We start from the raw sequence: 17,290 nt of genomic DNA, 5'->3' as shown, positions 1-17,290 counted from the left end.
CCAGGGGCTGTAATTCGGAAGGAATAGACTTGTTTTCTTCAGTTCCAAACAGCCAAACTGAGAGCCGTGGGGTAAGAAGCCACGTGGCGATCAAGTACCTACTATGTGCCAGACCCTGTGCACTGGATCGGGGTTCAGAGGAATTCCTGGTGCGCTCTTTACTCCCTGTAGGACACTGGTGAAGCTATGATGCTATAAGCTGCAAAAGGGACAATTCAGTCCTGCTACAAGAAAAACTTTGTAACGAAGCATGGCATGGGCTGCCTCCGGAAGTGCGGGTCTCCACCCCCCACCCCCTCTCCACTAGAGATCATCAGGAGGAGGAGAGATGGAATTTTTGTTTTTCTGTCTCTCCTGGATTTTGTTGGTAATACACAGAAAAGCTAAAGATTTTTGTCAATCTAGTTCTCAACTGGTTCCTTTGATAAAACCATTAATGATTTCTGTTAGTTTTTTTCACTGACTTACTAGGGTTTTCTGGGTATATTTTCACACATTTCAATACTCCATTGTTGGCTCCCTCCAGCCATACAGATCAAAACCCAGTCATACCTTACCTATCCTGTCTCATTCTTGTCAATCAGACGACAAGAGTTTAAGTGCCTGCTGTGTAACAGGCACTGCACTATGAACATATCTTCTTATAAATCCACCTCCTAGTGCACCCAACATGCTGGGAGCCTTCTAGGTCTTTTAATATCATATGGATGGAGACTCATGGAGCGTGTGAGCCGTCCACCAAGTTATCCTTCATTTTTGCTATTTGACAGGCCTGCGGCTCTTTTCCCTTTTCTACATCTTTCACACTTCTGTCATTTCCCTTCTACAATGTGCAACCCTTATGGGTCATCTCTTGAACTACATATCATAGTTTGGACAACAGGCATTCTTCATCCCCTTGGCTTTTCTTGGATGGATAATAAGGCTCCTTAAGTCAACAGAGCATAATCTGCAAAGAGAAGCATTTAAAGGACCTCGGCACCGTCTACATACTCTTCCTCACTTTTGGACTGCACTGGAAATCCCACATAAAGTGGTGAAGGCTGTTGCTGGGTACGCATCTTATCTAATTCCAACCTGTCAAACAAGGTCACCTCTGATGTTACATCTTTAAAGAAATTTTCTACGATTTTGACATATGCAGAAGAGACGCCTTGTTGGAAGAAAGCCTTTAGGCTGCTTTTGGCTCTCTTTAAATCACAGTCAGTCAAAAGTACAGCGCGTTCTTGTAGTCTGTGTACCTGTCAATCAACTGTGGGACTCCAAAGATGTAGGCTGCCACCAAATATATTTATGAAAACCTGCCAGTCCCCTAATCTAATCCTAGTCTAAAGTGCGTTCCCTGCTTATCTGAAAACAAAAGTAATTTTGTCTCCTCTGGATGAAAGAATACTGTCCTCCTTCCTCATCTCCGTCTCTTGGCTCCTTTGGAGACACAGCTCGAGTCACATCTCCTTTCTGCAGAAGGCTGTTCCCAGTCTCTTTCCCCTGCTGGTACCTTTTGAGATTACCACCTGTCAATTGCACTGTCTATCTCTTACATATACAGAGTTGTTGGATTTTTTTTCTCCCCCATTGAAACGGAAGCTCCTTGAAGGCAGGGACCTGTTTTTGCCCTTCTTTTTAACCCTAGTGCTTAGCATAGGGCCTGACACATAGTAAGCATCTGATAAATGTCTGTTGCCCCAATTTGACTCCTCTGTACTGAGACTTACTCCTTTAATGTCTGGTTCTTGTCTTCTTGCTACAGCCCTTATTGTGCTATGACAAGTGATAGAGAAAAGGGGCAAGCATCCTGCCTGCTTTCATCTCAGGTCTTACTGGGAAAGCATGCAGGCTTCCTCCATCACAAATGATCTAGTAGAGGCTAGACAACCCTTTAATTCAGTAAATCTTTATTATTCGGTGCTTAGGGATACTCCTGGGCTCAGAAGGAGAAAATCCAATTAGTCTCTGCCCTCCAGGAAATTACATTCTCCTAAGGGAAGGGGATGTACTCACATAAGTGCCATTTATTGGGAGTCTTGGTCAGGTATAGGTTGAATTTCATGGTCAAAGTCACTTCTGACTCAGATTCTGTAACTTAAACTGAACATAGACCTGAAACTCCCTCCTCATGGCTAAACTGAGATAGCCAGATGGTGCAGTGTATAGAATGCCAAACTCAGAAAGGAAAGAAGGGAATAAGCATTCCAAATAGTGCCTACTCTGTGCCAGTCACTGTGCTAAACTCTTTTAAATGGTCATCTCTTGTAATCCTCACAACAACCTTGCCATAGGTGCTGATATCCCCATTTTACAGTTGAGGAAATTGAGGTAAATAGAGGTTGAGTGACTTGCCCAAGGTCACAGCCTCTAAATGTGAAGCTGGAATTGAACTCAGGTCTTCCTAACTCCAGGCAGCTAGGTGGCATAGTGAATGGAGTCAGGAAGGCCTGAGTTCAAATCCAGCCTCAGACACTTACTAGCTGTGTGACCCAGAGCAAGTTACTTAACCCTGTTTGCCTCAGTTTCCTCTCCTGTAAAATAGAGCACTTTTTTTATTAGTTTCTTTCTTTTTAGCTTTCAACATTCACTTCCATAAGTTTTAAATTTTCTCCCCCTCCCTAAGACAGCCTGTAATCTTATACAGGCTCTATACATACATTCCTATTAAACATATTTTCACATCAGTCATGTTGTATAGAAGAATTATAACGAATGAGAGAAACCATGAGAAAGAAAAACAAAACAAAGCAAAAAAAGAAAATAGTCTGCTTTGCTCAAAACAGCACTTTAATGATAGTGTCTGTCTACTTCACAGGGCAGGGCTGTTGTAAATAACATACATGCAGCCCTTCACAAACCTGAAAGTACAAGCCAAATGCCAGCTATTATTATGAACAAGGCTAGTAACTCATTGGTTGTCTGTCCTCTGCCTAGAGAAAAGGCCACAGAGCAAGAAAGTAAACATGATTTTAAGACGTCCCCCGCCCCAGTCTTCAGCTCCGATTTCTCACTAGACTTGGAGTAAGATGATGTGGTTTCACATTGTGGTTCCACCACTTACTATATGTTCTTGGCTATTCAACCTCTCTGGGCCTTACGTACTCTACAGTTTACACTTTAGGGAGATTATCTCATTTGAGCCTCGTAATAACACTGTGAGGTAGGTTCCATGGCTATTATTAATCCCATCTTTATGGATGACTAGATTGAGGTTTGGAGAATTATGGTCCCATGGCTAATAATAATATTTAACTTACCGACTACTTTAAGGTTTAAGTTCTGATCTAGCCTCAGATACTTACTGTGTGACCCTGGACAAGTCACTTGACCCCGTTTGCCTCGGTTTCCTCATCTGTAAAATGAGCTGGAGAAGGAAATGGCAAAGCGCTCCAGTATCTTTGCCAAGAAAACCCGAAATGGGGTCATGGAGAGTCAGAAACAACAAATAAAGTTTTGCCGCATACTTTATCTCCTTTGATCACCATGACAACCAGGTGAGATAGGGACTCACTTTGTCGACATTCCTCCTCCAACCAATTCACCACCCGGCCACTTCAGTAATAAGGGTCTGAAACAAGATTTGAACCAAGGTCTTCCTAACTCCATGTCTAGCACTCTGCCTCTCACTGGGCCTATCTCTCAGGCCCTTCAAGTCGTAGAAAATTCCTTATCATAGAAAATAAATCAGACTACAATCTCATCATTAGAAAAAGGATTTGGGGGCGGGACATGCTCTGGTGTTACCCAAAGGGCTGCCGGCTAAATAGAGGAAGGAGTTTGACTAATGAGTAAACTCCAAGATGTCCCTGGGGGAGCCAAAAGGAAGTTAGATCAGGCTTTGAGAACTCACTAGGGACAATTTCAGGAAGGCACCATTGAAAAACCTGTGGGGAAAGAAAGACTCACTTCCCCTCCCCCAGCTGACCAGCTGAGCTGCTTCCCCTTGCACTGCGTGGTACTCCAACCACAGCCCCACCCTGAGGTCCAGGGGAATCCTCTGCTCCCAACCACGGCCAAGCAGTGAGGCTTGGGTATTTACCAAGTCTGTGACTGGGCAAGTCCCCAAACTTCTCCTTGCCTTCGTTTGGTCTGTAAACAGAGGAGGTCTGGGCATGATGGCTTCTAATAATCCTTCCAGCTCTAAAGCTATGATCCTAAATTCACTTTTTTGCATCTATTTTCTATGAATTCTGTATGTGCTTACATAAGCACAGTTGCCTCCCTCAACAGACTGTAAGGTCCCTGAGGGCAGTAACTTTCATGTTTACTACTGTTTCATGTTTCAATCGTTATTGACTATTTAATATTTTATTCACCATTTCTGTCTCTTTTATCAAGCAATTGATAAACATTTGCTAAGCATCTGCTACATGCCAGGCACCATGCTAAACACAGGGGATACAAAAACAGGCAAAAGACAGTCTTTGCCCTCAAAGAGCTAATATGCAAACAACGGCGCACAAACAAGCTACGTATAGGATAAATAAGAAATAATTAAGAGAGGGAAGCCACTGGAATTAAGAGGGGTTGGGGAAGGCTTCTTGTAGAGGGTGAGATTTTAGTTGGGACTTCAACACCTAGAAGAGGCACACAGTAGGTACTTAATAAATGTTTGCTGATTAACTGACTTTCGCAAATCCACCTTAAGCCTATCCAGGTATGGCCACCTGGAAGACCAAAAGCCAAACTTCCAAAGCAGGTAACCAGAGGTGGCTATTGACCTTAAAAAAAAATCTTTAAGGTGCTAGGTGAGGAAAGAGACAAATTTTACTCTTGGGCTCACCTTTCATTCTAGGCTCATGCCAACTTTTCTCTTACCACTTTGGAGGCAGTCTAGGACACCTTCCTCCATTGAGGTCAGTTACATTTTGAAGTCATGTCTCCCTTGGTGCCATTTCAGGAGTTACTGTGGTCCCTGAGTGAGAATCTGGGAGATCCCCTTTATCCCCCTGACACAATTTAGACTGCCCTTTAATGAGGGGGTTCCAGCTCTGCTCCTCGAGGGCACGGGCTCATGAATTTAGATACAACCTTTCAGGAACACACCTGCTGCATAAAGCCTGATAACACCTGTAATCCAGACCATGATTCCACGTAAAACTTCAAAAAAAAAAAAACAAACTTTCTAAACTAAGCACCTCAGATAGTCCAAAGTATTTCATCTCTCAGATTCCTGCATGCTCAATTCCACATACATTAAATCCCGGCTTCCTTTAGGACTCAGCTCCAACATCACCCTCCTCAGATGATCTTTCCCTGCTCACGCATATGCACGCACAAGCTCACACACACACACACTCCCAGTGGCTTGCACCCTACCCTCCACAGCTACCTTCCTATCTGCTCACAGGTTGTCTTCCCTATTAGAAGGTATGATCCTTTAGGAGAGGGACTGTTTCTGCGAGCATTTATGAAATGTTCACCATGTGCCAGGCACAGTGCTGGGCACTGGGGACACAGAGGCAGAAAGGAGGACCAGCATCCAAACAGCTGGGGAGGTATGAGCTACGCAGTAACTAGAAGAGTAACAACGGCCAGCATTTCTATAGCACGTGTTCCCTCATTGGAGCCTGACAGTAGCCCCTTAAGGCACTATCTCCATTTTACAGAGGAGGAAGTTGAGGCAGAGAGAAGCGAAGGGATCGGCTCAGTGTCACAGGGCTGACTGTCTGAGACAGGGCTAGACCCGTCATGGAAGGTCCCCTGAGAGGCGGAGGCTGGGAAAGATCTCCTGGAGTAGGTGAGATCCCTCCTGAGTCTTGAGGAATGTCAGGAAAACTTGGAGGTGAAGGGGTAGAGATGAGCATAGAGCTTGAAACGTAGACACACAGGGAGAAGGAGAGAAACAGAGGCACGAAGCACCTGGATGGTGGAGTAGATAAGTAAGGAAGACCCCAGTTCAAATCTTGACTCAGCTACTTAATAGCTGTGTGACCTTAACCTGTCTGCCTCAGTTTCTCCAACTGAAAAATGGAGATAATAATATCGCCTGCCTCCGTCACATAAAGCGCTCACTCAGCGCAGGATCTGGCCTTATGGAAATGCTGTTATTGTTACAGAAAGAAAGAAAAACAGACGGAGAAAGAGAGAAAAGGCTGCTTAGAACGAGGTGTGTGCTAACAAGCGTGTAAGAAGAATGCTGCAGAGGGGACTGGGATGGGGACAGTAAGCAGAGAGATTCTGATAAAACGCTCTAAGAAAGCTGGAGGAGAAATCACCTCCAGGAGGAGGGCCTCAGGAAGGGCTACGCGGAAGAGGCAGCATCAGATGCACAGAGGCCGTGTTGGGCAAGATGAGATAGGGAATAGCCAGCAGGGTCACGGATTTAGACCTGGAATGGACCTTGAGAGGCCATCTAGTCTACTCCCCCCATTCTACAGATAAGCTCACTGAGGCCCAGAGAGTTTGAGTGTCATAGCTAAAGTCATCCAGGTAATAAGTGGAAGGTGCAGGATTTGAACCCAGATCTCTGAGACCAAATTAAGCACCCTTTCAACTGTACTGCATAGGGTGAAGAAGAAAGAGAAGGAAATAAATCTGGACAGGCAAGATGGAACCCAATTGTAGAAAGCCTTAAATGACAGGATAAAGGCTTTTGTACTATTAAGTTAAACATAATAGGGAGATTTCTAACCTTTTTTGTGTCATGGACCCCTTTGGCAGTCAGGCTGGCAAAGCCTACGGAATCCCCCCCCCCAAAAAATGTTATTTTTAATTCACAGGATCAAAAAGAAACCAGAGATATTGAACTACAGTCATCAAAATGTTTTTAAAAAAATTCATGGACCCCTGATTAAGAATCCCTGAATTAGAGGGAGGGGCAAGGAGACCAGTTAGGTTATTACAATAATTTGGGCAAGAAACAGCCACAGAAGGTCTTGGATCACACCTGGAAAAAGATCTGGTAGTTTCCAATGGACCCCAAGCTCAATATGAGTCAACAGTGAGATATTGTAGCCAAAAGGACTAATGCAAACTTGGGCTTCCGTACAAGGAGCCTAGTGTCATGAAAGGGAAAGGGGTCACTCAGCTGGTCACTGTCCTGGGCAGAGCTCATCTGGAGCAGTGTATTCAGTTCTGGGCGGGCACCATATTCTGAAAAGCTGGAAAACGTTCCCAGCAGGGTGACCAGAAGGGTGAAGAACCCCAAGATCATGCTGCCGAGGGAACCTGAGGAGGAAGGGGGATGGTTAGGCTGAAGAAGAAATGCTTGGAAAGGAGAGGATGGACAGCCAGCTTCAAATATGTAAAAAGCCATCCGAGGGAAGCGCTCTCGGCCCCAGAGGATGGAATTAGCAGCCATGCTTAGACTCAGCAGAGACTGTTGACCTCTTATATCAAGGAATCAAGACGCTTGCCAGGTATGTCAGAAAGGAAAAGTCTCAGGTATGGATTACACTAAATGGCCTCAAGGGTCCCTTCCAACTCAGGGATTCCACATGAGACAAGAGAGGTCTCTCCAAAAAAGATGCAGCATCTGGTTTCGGGTCCTGTGGGGGAAGAGTCTGCACTCGTTGCCTTGGTGACGTTTCTTAGGCAACCAGAGAACTCCTCAGCCTGAAGCCTGGTGTCAGGAGTGTGAGATGGGTGAAGTGGTCGGTGACAGAAGGGATGGGGAGGGAGACAGTCAAACAGGGAAGCAGGAGCAGAGAGCGCCGGGAGGAAGGATGGAGTGCGGCAGGCAGAGGCGGGCGAGACACCAGGCTAACAAGGATGACTGAATGCCAGGGATCAGTCGGCAGGATGCACACAGGGAGGCCTGGTTTGGTTTTCAGCATTATCCTCAAAAAAACGGAGGCTGCATCATTTAGCAAGTAGATCAAAGGGTCATGAGTCAGAGAGGCCTGGGCTCAAAATCCGGTTATGTGACCCTGGGCAACTCACTTGCCCTGCTTGTGCTCCTCAGCAAGCCCAGCCTCACCTACTGACTCACAGGTTGGCCTTTGCTTTCGTAGAAGAAGATCCTTAGATTTTAGAGCAGGGGGACCCCCGAGATCTGGAATAATTATCTAGAACAATGCCCTCATTTCACAGATAACACAGGTCCTCCATGTTAGAAGCAGGCTTCAAACTCAGGTCTCCTCAGTCCAAATCCAGCAATTCTCCACACTGATAAAACCACAGCTCTCTCCTCCTGCTTTGTCTCTGAGAAAGATGAGATGACATGGGAAATCAGTCTGGTGTTTGCGTTCCACCCCCACCGTGGATCTCCAGAGGTCATGCAGTCCATCCCCCTGCCACCAGCGGAATCGATCAGTAAATGCACAAATGTTTATTAAGCTCCTACTATGTGCCCTGGCTTCTCAAAAGGCAGCAAGAGGAGGTACAAACGCACAGAGGCGAGCCTGACCTCTGCTCGGAGGGGCACGGAACCAAAGCAATGGAGGCCGACTGCCAGAAAACAGCTTGCTCCCTCTCTTTCCCTACCCTCCCCGTGCCCCTAACGTCTACAGAGAGCTAATGAAGGTCCAGAAGCTTCCAGCTGTTGTAGAACACAACCAGGCCACTGGCCACATCTGGATGTCACCAAATTAAGTAGTCCCCACACTTCCCTTCCACGAGGTCTCAATATGATGCCACAACTCACACTGACATAGCACCTTCAGGTTTGCCAAGTTCTCCAGGCACCAGCTTACTGAGCTTCTCTGAAACTCTGGACAATAATAAGGAGTCCTGTCTGGCCTTCAAAGCCCTTCCCATCTATCTGGTCTACACCTGCCTGTGCAGGACAGGATGAACTCCCCTTCCCACACATCACGGTCCAACCCAACTGGCTTCCTCCTGTAAAAGGAGGGAGATGAACGAGCAAGCTGCCAGGTGCACCTCGGAGATCCTTCAGGCGCCACCTTCTCCATGAGGCCTTGCCCGATTCCCCTCTCTCCCCTGATCACCTGGTATTATTTCATATCTACCTACAAACCTACCTGCTGCCTTCCCCAAGGTGATGTTAGACCCTCGAGGACAGGGGTTACTTCCTTTTGTAACCTTAGTGCCTAGCACACAACAGGGGCTTAATCAATGCTTGTGCATGCTGGCAGATGAGCCCTGTGGGTACCATTATCCCCATTTTACTGATGGAGTAACTGAGGCTTGGGAAGTCTGAGTGCCTTGCCCAGGGCCACAGGGCTAGTAAATGTCAGAGGCAGGATTTGAAGTGCCGTGGATAGGAGAGAAATCATCACAACAGCTAGCGTTGAGAAAGCACCTACTATGTGCCAGGCACCGTGCTAAGTGCTTTACGATTATTGCTTGATCCTCACAACCACCCTGGGAGGTAGGTGCTGTTATTATGCCCATCCTACGGAGGAGGAAATTGAGGCAGACAAAAGTTAAGTGACTTGCCCAAGGACACACAACTGGTGTCAGAAATGGGTCAGACCAGAGGCAGCAATGCTGAATATCAGCATCTGAAGCCCATCGGTAGGACACTCCAGGCCAGCGCGTAATCCATCACACCCCCAGAGGCCTCACAGCTGCTTTCACCATGTCCTAGAACTCCGGGGTTTGAATGTTTATATGCTTTGGTCTCTGGCAGACGTATCCAGGCACGCCCAGAGGCCTCCAGAATGGGGAATATGGGCCATCTGGACTCTAAAATCACCCTTTGGGGCTGCATCCCTGCCCTTTTCTACCTGCCCCCAGTCTGACCGGGTCCAGCAGGAAAAAAACCAGCCAAGCAGCTTCCTGCCAGCCCCAAGCCGATGAAAGCAAACCAATGTGGGTCAGGCCCCTCTTCAGTGAAGAGAAGTAGCAGGAGTGTTACCAGAACTGGAAGGTGTGGCCAAGCAGGGGATGCTAGACGTACCCAGCCCAAGGAAGGAAACAAGCATTTATTAAGCACCAACTACATTCCAGACACCGTGCTAAGCGCCTCACTTCTATTAGCCCCTCACAACAACCCTGCTGGATAGATTCTGTTAGAATCCCCATTTAACAGTTCAGGCAACTGAGACAGACATAGGTAAAGTGGCCTGCCCAGGGTCACAGTCAGTCAGTGTCTGAGGCTTCCTCACTCCCGGCCCCTCCACCACTGCTTTGTCTTCAGTCTGGAGTGATTAAGGGCCTTCTGCCCCTTCAGCAAGCATTTATTAAGTTCCTATTGTGGGTGAGGCATTGTGCTGGGCACTGGACATATGAGGGCCAGAAAACAAGCTGGGCCAGAAGCCACGACTGAATGAAAGCAAGGGTCAGGACACTTGGGCCAGGCTGGAACCTTTGTGTAGGGAGGGAGGAGAGGACAGCCTCACCCAGATGTTCCCTCGCTCACGGATGTACATGCATCTTCTACAGGGTCTGCTCCCAGCATCTCTCCTTAAAGGTAACATGCCATATATGGGTGACCCAGCGTGACCCTGTGCACCTCTCCACCCTGGTGCCTGGCACACAGTAGGCACTTAGTAAATGCTTGCTGACTGACTGATGACAGGGAAGGCTTTCCCTGGGCACATGATGCCCATTAGTTTTTCATCTCACCTCATCCCTACCAACGTTGGGACGACTCGGCCAATTCCCTCACCCCTCATCAGCTCGCCACACGACGAGAGAAGAGCCCTTCTCTCCACCCTTCCCTTCACTTGGGTGTCTCCTGTTGGTGTTTCCAAATCGCCTTTTCCTTTCTGGCCTACATCGTTTGGCAGTTGTTGAGAAAGAAAATTGCTTTATCCGAAGAACCCAACCCTGCACGTCTACGGGGACAGGAAGGAGGGGGAGGAAGAAAGGAAGGAAGGAAGGAGGGACGCATGGGGGCCAATTTAAAAACAACTGGACCCAGAGTGCATTTCTGTAATCTGGCTCCAAAAACAGGCAACAGTGTCATGGGGCCGCCCCCTCACAGGTGCCTCCGGTAGGACTGCTAACTGGGTGCTCGGGAGCAGCTCGGCATCAGGAGTCAAGCCACGAAGGAATAAAGTCCCTACTATGTACTGAGCACTGGGCCACGCATCGAGGAGACAAAGGGCCAACAGAAAGAGGCGGCCCAGGAGAATTCTCCTGTTCTCGTCACAAGCACCTTGCCTCTCCTTGCCTGTCCCTGGCACTTAGCACAGCATCTGCTACCTGGTATGTTTATAACGGGTAAAACTCTGTCTTTTCAAAGTGTCTTACAAATCAGTCATTTGATTTCGTCGGTCTTTAAGGAGCACTGATCTAACATTAACCATGGGAAACCCAAAGTGCTTGGGAGAAAGGATTTGATCATGCGGAAAGGATGCTGCATTTGGTGTCACAGGTCCTGGGTTCAAATCCCAACTCTGTCATGTTATGCTTTGGAAGCAGCTGGTGGTACAATGGATGAAGTGCTAGGCCTAGAATCAGGAAGATCTGAATTCAAATCCAGCCTCAGATGCTTACTAGCTGCACGACCCTGGGCAAGTCACTTACTCTCTGTGCCTCGGAGATTTATCGTAAAATAAACTGGAGGAAGAAAGGGCCGACGTTAAGGAACTTGCCCAAATTCAGCTAAGTAGCAGAATCAGAATTCAAACCCGGACCCTCCGATACCAACCCCAGTGCCCTTGCCACCATTTCAGCTGCCTTCCAGGGACTGGAACAGATGACTCGGAAAGCCCTTTCCAGCTTTAGCTTGACGATCTACATTCTGTGGAGGAGAGGCCTAGGTAAGCGGGTGCTGGTAACTCCCAGGGCTGAGGCCACATCGCCTGCTCTACCCACTGCACTGTCCTAACAGTCCCTCTTCCTTCACTACCCCGCAGAGGACACAGCAAGGAAAGGCTCTGGCTGGAGGCTTGGTTAGTTATGCTGCTTTTCTCTAGAACATCTCTAAATTCTGTCCTGGGTCCGGGTTCACCCTGAAGCCACCCAGACCGGAGAGAGGCCTGCACACATCTGCTCCCAAATTCAAACTCGGGTTGAAAGGCGCCATGTGCCATGCCATCCTGGAGATGCCCGAGCAAAAATGAATCAAAGGGACATTGGCAGAGCCCCGGGAGAATGGCCGGCCCTGCCACCCATCCACCCCCCCACCATGACCCAAGGTCTCTCAAAAAGACCTCCAAGCAGAGAGATGCCTCGCGGCGTTTTTGTCTTGTTTTGTTTCTGAGGAGTGGAATCACAGATTTCAGAATAACTGATGGACTGGTTTCCATCACTGGACTCTGCTCACTTCTAGGCAGGGTGTCAGCCGGGAAACAGATGGCAGGTGGGGGTGAGGGGAGCGGTTTTGAATCATTCAGAAGCAAATGCGCCAAATATTCATCGAGCCCCTTTCGCAGCTGTCAGAGCCCTGGCTTTGCTTGTTCTGTGGGTCCCAAATGCCTTTGAAGCCTCCCTCTCTGGTAATCAGGGCAGCCAGTAGGGAGAACAGGGTTCTTCCTAGCCTGGGGTTTGTGCTGGTGTCACAGCCAGATGTGGCCCCACAACTGTGAGAGGCCACCACCAAGGACACCATTCCTGTGTTGGGGGGAGCTTCGGAAGCTGAAGTACTGAAGGGTTACACGACCCATCACCCCTGCAAAAATACTAACAACCAGCACCTGTATGGCACCGTACGGTTGGCAAGTCCTCCTCTACACGGGTTACCCCACCTGGGCCTGGGAGGTAGGCAGCTCACGTGATCCCCGTTTTACAGATAGTGGAGGCTGAGGGAGGTGTGCTCAGGCCCACACAGCTGGGGAGCATCTGAGGCAGGATGTGAACTCAGCTCTTCCTGACTTGAGGAACGGCCACCAAGGAACCGGACAGCTGATCAGAATGGATGGGCAGACGTTGAGGGCCACAAGCATAAAACCCACACGGGTCCGGCTCCCGACCTCATATGTAAACTTATATTTCTTCTGGGTATTTCTAGCAGCCTCTTTTCCATTGGCCCTTGGGCAGCAGGGGCACCAGAGCAGGACCACGGCTGAGATTCATCTCTGCTTAGCCTGCCCTGGCTCCTACATTCACATGGTCCCCACCGCAGCAGCCAGGGCAGAGAGATGGCTCATGGGTCTGGAATGAGGAAGGCTTGGGTTCAAATCCAGCCTCAGACACTTATTAGCTATGTGACCCCGAGCAAAGCACTGAACTATGCCTCAGTTTCCTCACATGTAAAATGAAGATGATGATAATAGCCCCTGCCCCCCAGGGATGTTGGAGGATCCAGTAAGACAACAACTGTAAGGCACTTGGCACAGTGCCACAGCAGAGGCTCTATAAATATTAGCTGCTCCTACGACTACTATTACTACATAAGATGGCACTGAAGCTGGCCAGGGGGTACACTGATATAGAAGAAAGTGGACTAGATTTAAAGTCAGGAGGAGCTGGGTTCAAATGCTTCATCTGCCACTTACTACCACCTGGGTGTATGATCTTGGATAAGTCAATTAAACTCTCCGGGCCTCTGTTCCTCAGCTAACTCTGATCCTATGTGCTCTAAACCTGTGCTGCTAAGCCACAGGGATTGGGGAAGAGTTTGACTCGACTAAATCTAGAGGACAAACAGACCAAACAAACAGTACCTGCTGCCCTCCTCCCCTGCTGCACTCTATCTAGACCCCTCCCCACCAACAAAACAAAAAGCCTTTAAAAGCAAGACCATTTTCCAGCTCAAGCCTGGCAATGCCAGGCCTGAGGGTCCCCTCCTGGCTGGCCTCAGTCCTGGGGGTCCCCACATGCTCTAACAATTCTCCACCTGACAGACCTCACCTGTAACAGGGCAGGGTGAGGCCTCCCATCACCACACTCCCCTTTGCCACCAAGGGTTTGGCCATGAATCCGATGGACCTCAAGCCATGGTGGGGGAGAAAGGAAAAAAGTCTTTCCCAAGCCCTTCTGGCATGAATTTAGTTCCTACAGAGGCAGCAGATGCTTGGCACAAAGCCCTGGCACCACTAGAGATGCTGCCTCTATGACCCTTAAGGGCCAGACTCCCTTGGGAGTAGAAACCGTTGCTGTGGGGCAAGCCAGCCGCAGCCACTGAGCCCCCATCAGAGGCAGTTGGACTGGATCAATAAGACGAGGGGGAAGAAGGAGAGGCAGAGAAAGGCATGAAATAAGCAAGGCCTTGTGGCTCCTACCCGCTGGGTGGCGTGATTGAGCATTTCTTGCCAGGCAGAGTCAAACTGCCGTTTGTCGTCCTCCAGGAGCCTCTGCTCCGCCAAGGAGATGGTCTCCTTGGCAGCTCGGAGAACCTCGGTTGCCCTCTGGAAGTCCTGAGTCGCCTTCTGGGCTTCAAGCTGGGCCTGGAAGAGAGACACACCAGCAGACTGAGGCAAAGCCAGACACGGGGAGGGCCCCACGGTCATGATCTAGGGTGGAAGTGGGCTCATTGCCCAAAGCACACTCCACTTAATTAAAAATGAAATACTATTTACTGGGTGCAGGGTTACTGGGGGAGAGACCCTAGTCCCTGTCCTCCCAGAGCTGACAGTCTAAAAGGGGGTCAGTCCCAAATGCAAACACACAATATGCAGTATGTTCATAGGATCCTGATTGCCAGAAGGGACCTCAGTCCAACCCTTTTGTTTTACGGTTGAGGAAAATGAGGAGAAGCCATGAGGGTTTTGCAAGGTCACACAGTCGATAAGCATCAGAGGTGATACTTGAACCCAGGGCCTCTCACTGACCAGAGATGCCGCACTGCCCACTGGGCGCATCACTAGGCCTATTTTTGTTTCATGTGGCTCCTGGAAAACCTGTTATTTCTTCAGCCAAAATGTGACTAATTCCACACTTGCCCTTTGTAATACTGGCCAAGAGACTGCCATCAGTTAGGAAATCCCTCATCTAGCCGGTCAGTGACCCTGGGCTGAACAGACCAGCAAGTCCAAGGGCAATACAAACAATCTTGACTCAGCAAGAAGAGACACAGAACAACAGCTGACAAGGCCGAGACCAGTCCTTCGGGTCTAAAGGGCGGTGAGGCCTTAGGGCTCCTGTTGCATGATGCTTCTAGGCCTCCCCTCTACAATGAGGGGTCTGGACATCATAGAATCAAAGGAAAATAGAACTACGGAACAGAAGGCGTCTTAGAGGGCATTCTAGTCCAACCTCTCACTTTACAGATGACGAAAATAAGGCCCCAAAAGCATCTCGTTCACGGTCGCCCCTGCAGGAAGCTGCAGGGCTGGGAGGGGAGCTCACGTCCAGTGTATCCAAATGCAGTACGCCAACGGCTCTTTCTACCGTGGCCCCTGATAACCTCCAGAGCTCCTTCCAGGGCCAACATTCTACAGCTGAAGTAAGGACTTCCCGACAGCTGGTGCAGCCCTCAATCCACTAGGCGACCCTAGCCAATTGATGCCACAGTGTAAGGTTACCCAAGGCAGGAGCAGGGTGTTGACACTCCCCAGAAGAAGAGCAGTTGCAGATCTGGTGTTTATACCCTGCCTTGTCGAGTCCCAGTGGGATCCAAAATCGAGAAGCCAGAGTGGGCCTTAGACACAACCCTTTCACACATGAGGAGACTGAGGCCCAGCGAAATTGTTAAGGTCACACAGACAAGCATCAAAGATAGAGTTTGAACCCATGTCTTGCGACCCCTGGGCCAGGACCCTTTCCACTCTGACCAACACTTCTCAAAGTGTGGTCCAGGGGATCCCAGAACTCTCCAAGACCCTTTCAGGGACTTTCTGATGTCAAAATTATTTTTCCTAACACTAACAATATGTTTTAATTCCTAATATATTAAATTTCAATAGATAAAACCCACATGAACAAAGCTCTCTAGGGGAAGATCCTCATTAATTTTTTATTTGTAAAAGGATCCCAAGACCAAAAATGTCCATTTTGCCTTCTCAGTTGGCTAAGTGGGTTTGTCAAACATCTACAAAGTACTTGTTTCTCAGCCTCAGGGAATGTGACAGGGTAGTAGTTTAGTTGGGGTGGGGTGGGTAGGAACCTATGACTCAGAGAAGAGACGGAAAAACATCCTACTCTACACACCCATTCTCATATGACTTGGAGGAAGCTCTAGAAACTAGCACTAAAGGAAACTGCAAACAGATCTCAGGAGGAAAGAAAGATGGACAAATCCACGCTTTCTCCCTCTGGTCCTCCAGCTTCCTCAATCTGGGAGATGTGTGATATATCAGTAAAGGTTTCATGGATGAAAGAATCAAGTAAGGATAGGGAAAAGCTGGGAATCGGGTCCAGCAACAAGGGAGCCTGCCCGTTCCGGAGCCCTGACCTGCCCACATAAATGCATCCAAGAACCTTCAGCCCAAGGGGCATTGAGCCACCATGGTCAAATGGGCCACCAAGCAAGCAATATCCTGCACTTAGTCAAGGTCACTCACTATGTGACCTTGAGAAGGAAGGGTGGGGACTGACTTTTATTATGTCCAATTCCACATCGGTCAAGTGAGGTCACCTGTCCCTTTGGTGGATTTCCAAAACGAAGTAGGTCCTTGAAGACTATGATGGATGGCCCTCCCCCTCACCACCACAATAACGGACAAATCTGATGAATAGTTCTTTCTGTTCCAGAAGAGACTAAATGGAGAGGGACAAATTTGCCCACAGATGCTACCCTGGAAAGGAAGAGAGACATTTGCGTCTGTTCCTTCCAAACTTGGACACATATTTTTTTAAATCACATTAATGTTTGTTTCAAACCATGTCCAGAAGGTAACATAAATTCTAACAGTTGAATCTGTGACTCTTAATATTTTCCAGGAAGAAAGGTTTATTTTGTAGTGTGTGTGAGTGTGTGTGTATATGTTCATGTATGTGTGAGAGAATGTGTGTGCATGTGCATCTAAGTGTGAGAGCATGTGACTGTATGTGTGAGAGTATGTGTGTGTGAGTATATGTGAATGTGTGTCACAGTGTGTATATGTGAGAAAGAGGGTGTGTGTATGTGTGTGTGTTTAAATTCCATAACACCTAAGTTACAGTTTTGGGGTTTTTTTTTCCATTTCATTCTGCTTCTAACATGAACGTCCCATTTCTCCCAAGCCCCCAAGTAACAGGACAATTCTCTTGGCAACAGGGATTATCTCTCAGACCCTGCAGTACAAAGCCTCCAACCGCATCCCACACCTTCGCAAATGAGAAAGTATCTCATGAGCTCAAGAGAATAATCAGTTCTCTGCAGAAAGGAAAGAAAAAAGGAAGCCCTCTGCCACTCTATACCCCTTCTTCCTCCCCACCTCAATCCATTCTCTATGTTGCTACTAGATTCATCTTCCTTACAAGGCCCTGTTTCTCCTCAGCTGGAAATCTTCATTGAAGTCCACATTTTTAAACTTGAAATTCAGGGCCCTCCATGATCTGGGGTCACCCTGCCTTTCCAGATGTTTCTCACCCTGCCCCTCTGGTGCTCAGTCATTAAACCCCTAAGAGGTGCCAGGCACTGGGG

General features: G+C 48.3%; 1 protein-coding gene across 2 annotated transcripts in view; it reads right to left on the bottom strand.

Moving 5' to 3' along the window:
• SH3BP5 (SH3 domain binding protein 5) overlaps positions 1-17,290 on the bottom strand; it is an 86,543-nt gene that overhangs the window by 11,503 nt on the left and 57,750 nt on the right. For both annotated transcript variants that reach the window (XM_036761464.1, XM_036761463.1), the window contains exon 4: positions 14,007-14,171. In XM_036761464.1, coding sequence (XP_036617359.1) covers positions 14,007-14,171 — 165 coding nt within the window. The remainder of the gene's footprint in view (positions 1-14,006; positions 14,172-17,290) is intronic.

The sequence above is a fragment of the Trichosurus vulpecula genome, chromosome 5, assembly GCF_011100635.1.
Source record: "Trichosurus vulpecula isolate mTriVul1 chromosome 5, mTriVul1.pri, whole genome shotgun sequence".
Taxonomy (NCBI): domain Eukaryota; kingdom Metazoa; phylum Chordata; class Mammalia; order Diprotodontia; family Phalangeridae; genus Trichosurus; species Trichosurus vulpecula.
This window is presented reverse-complemented; position numbering and strand designations above follow the sequence as displayed.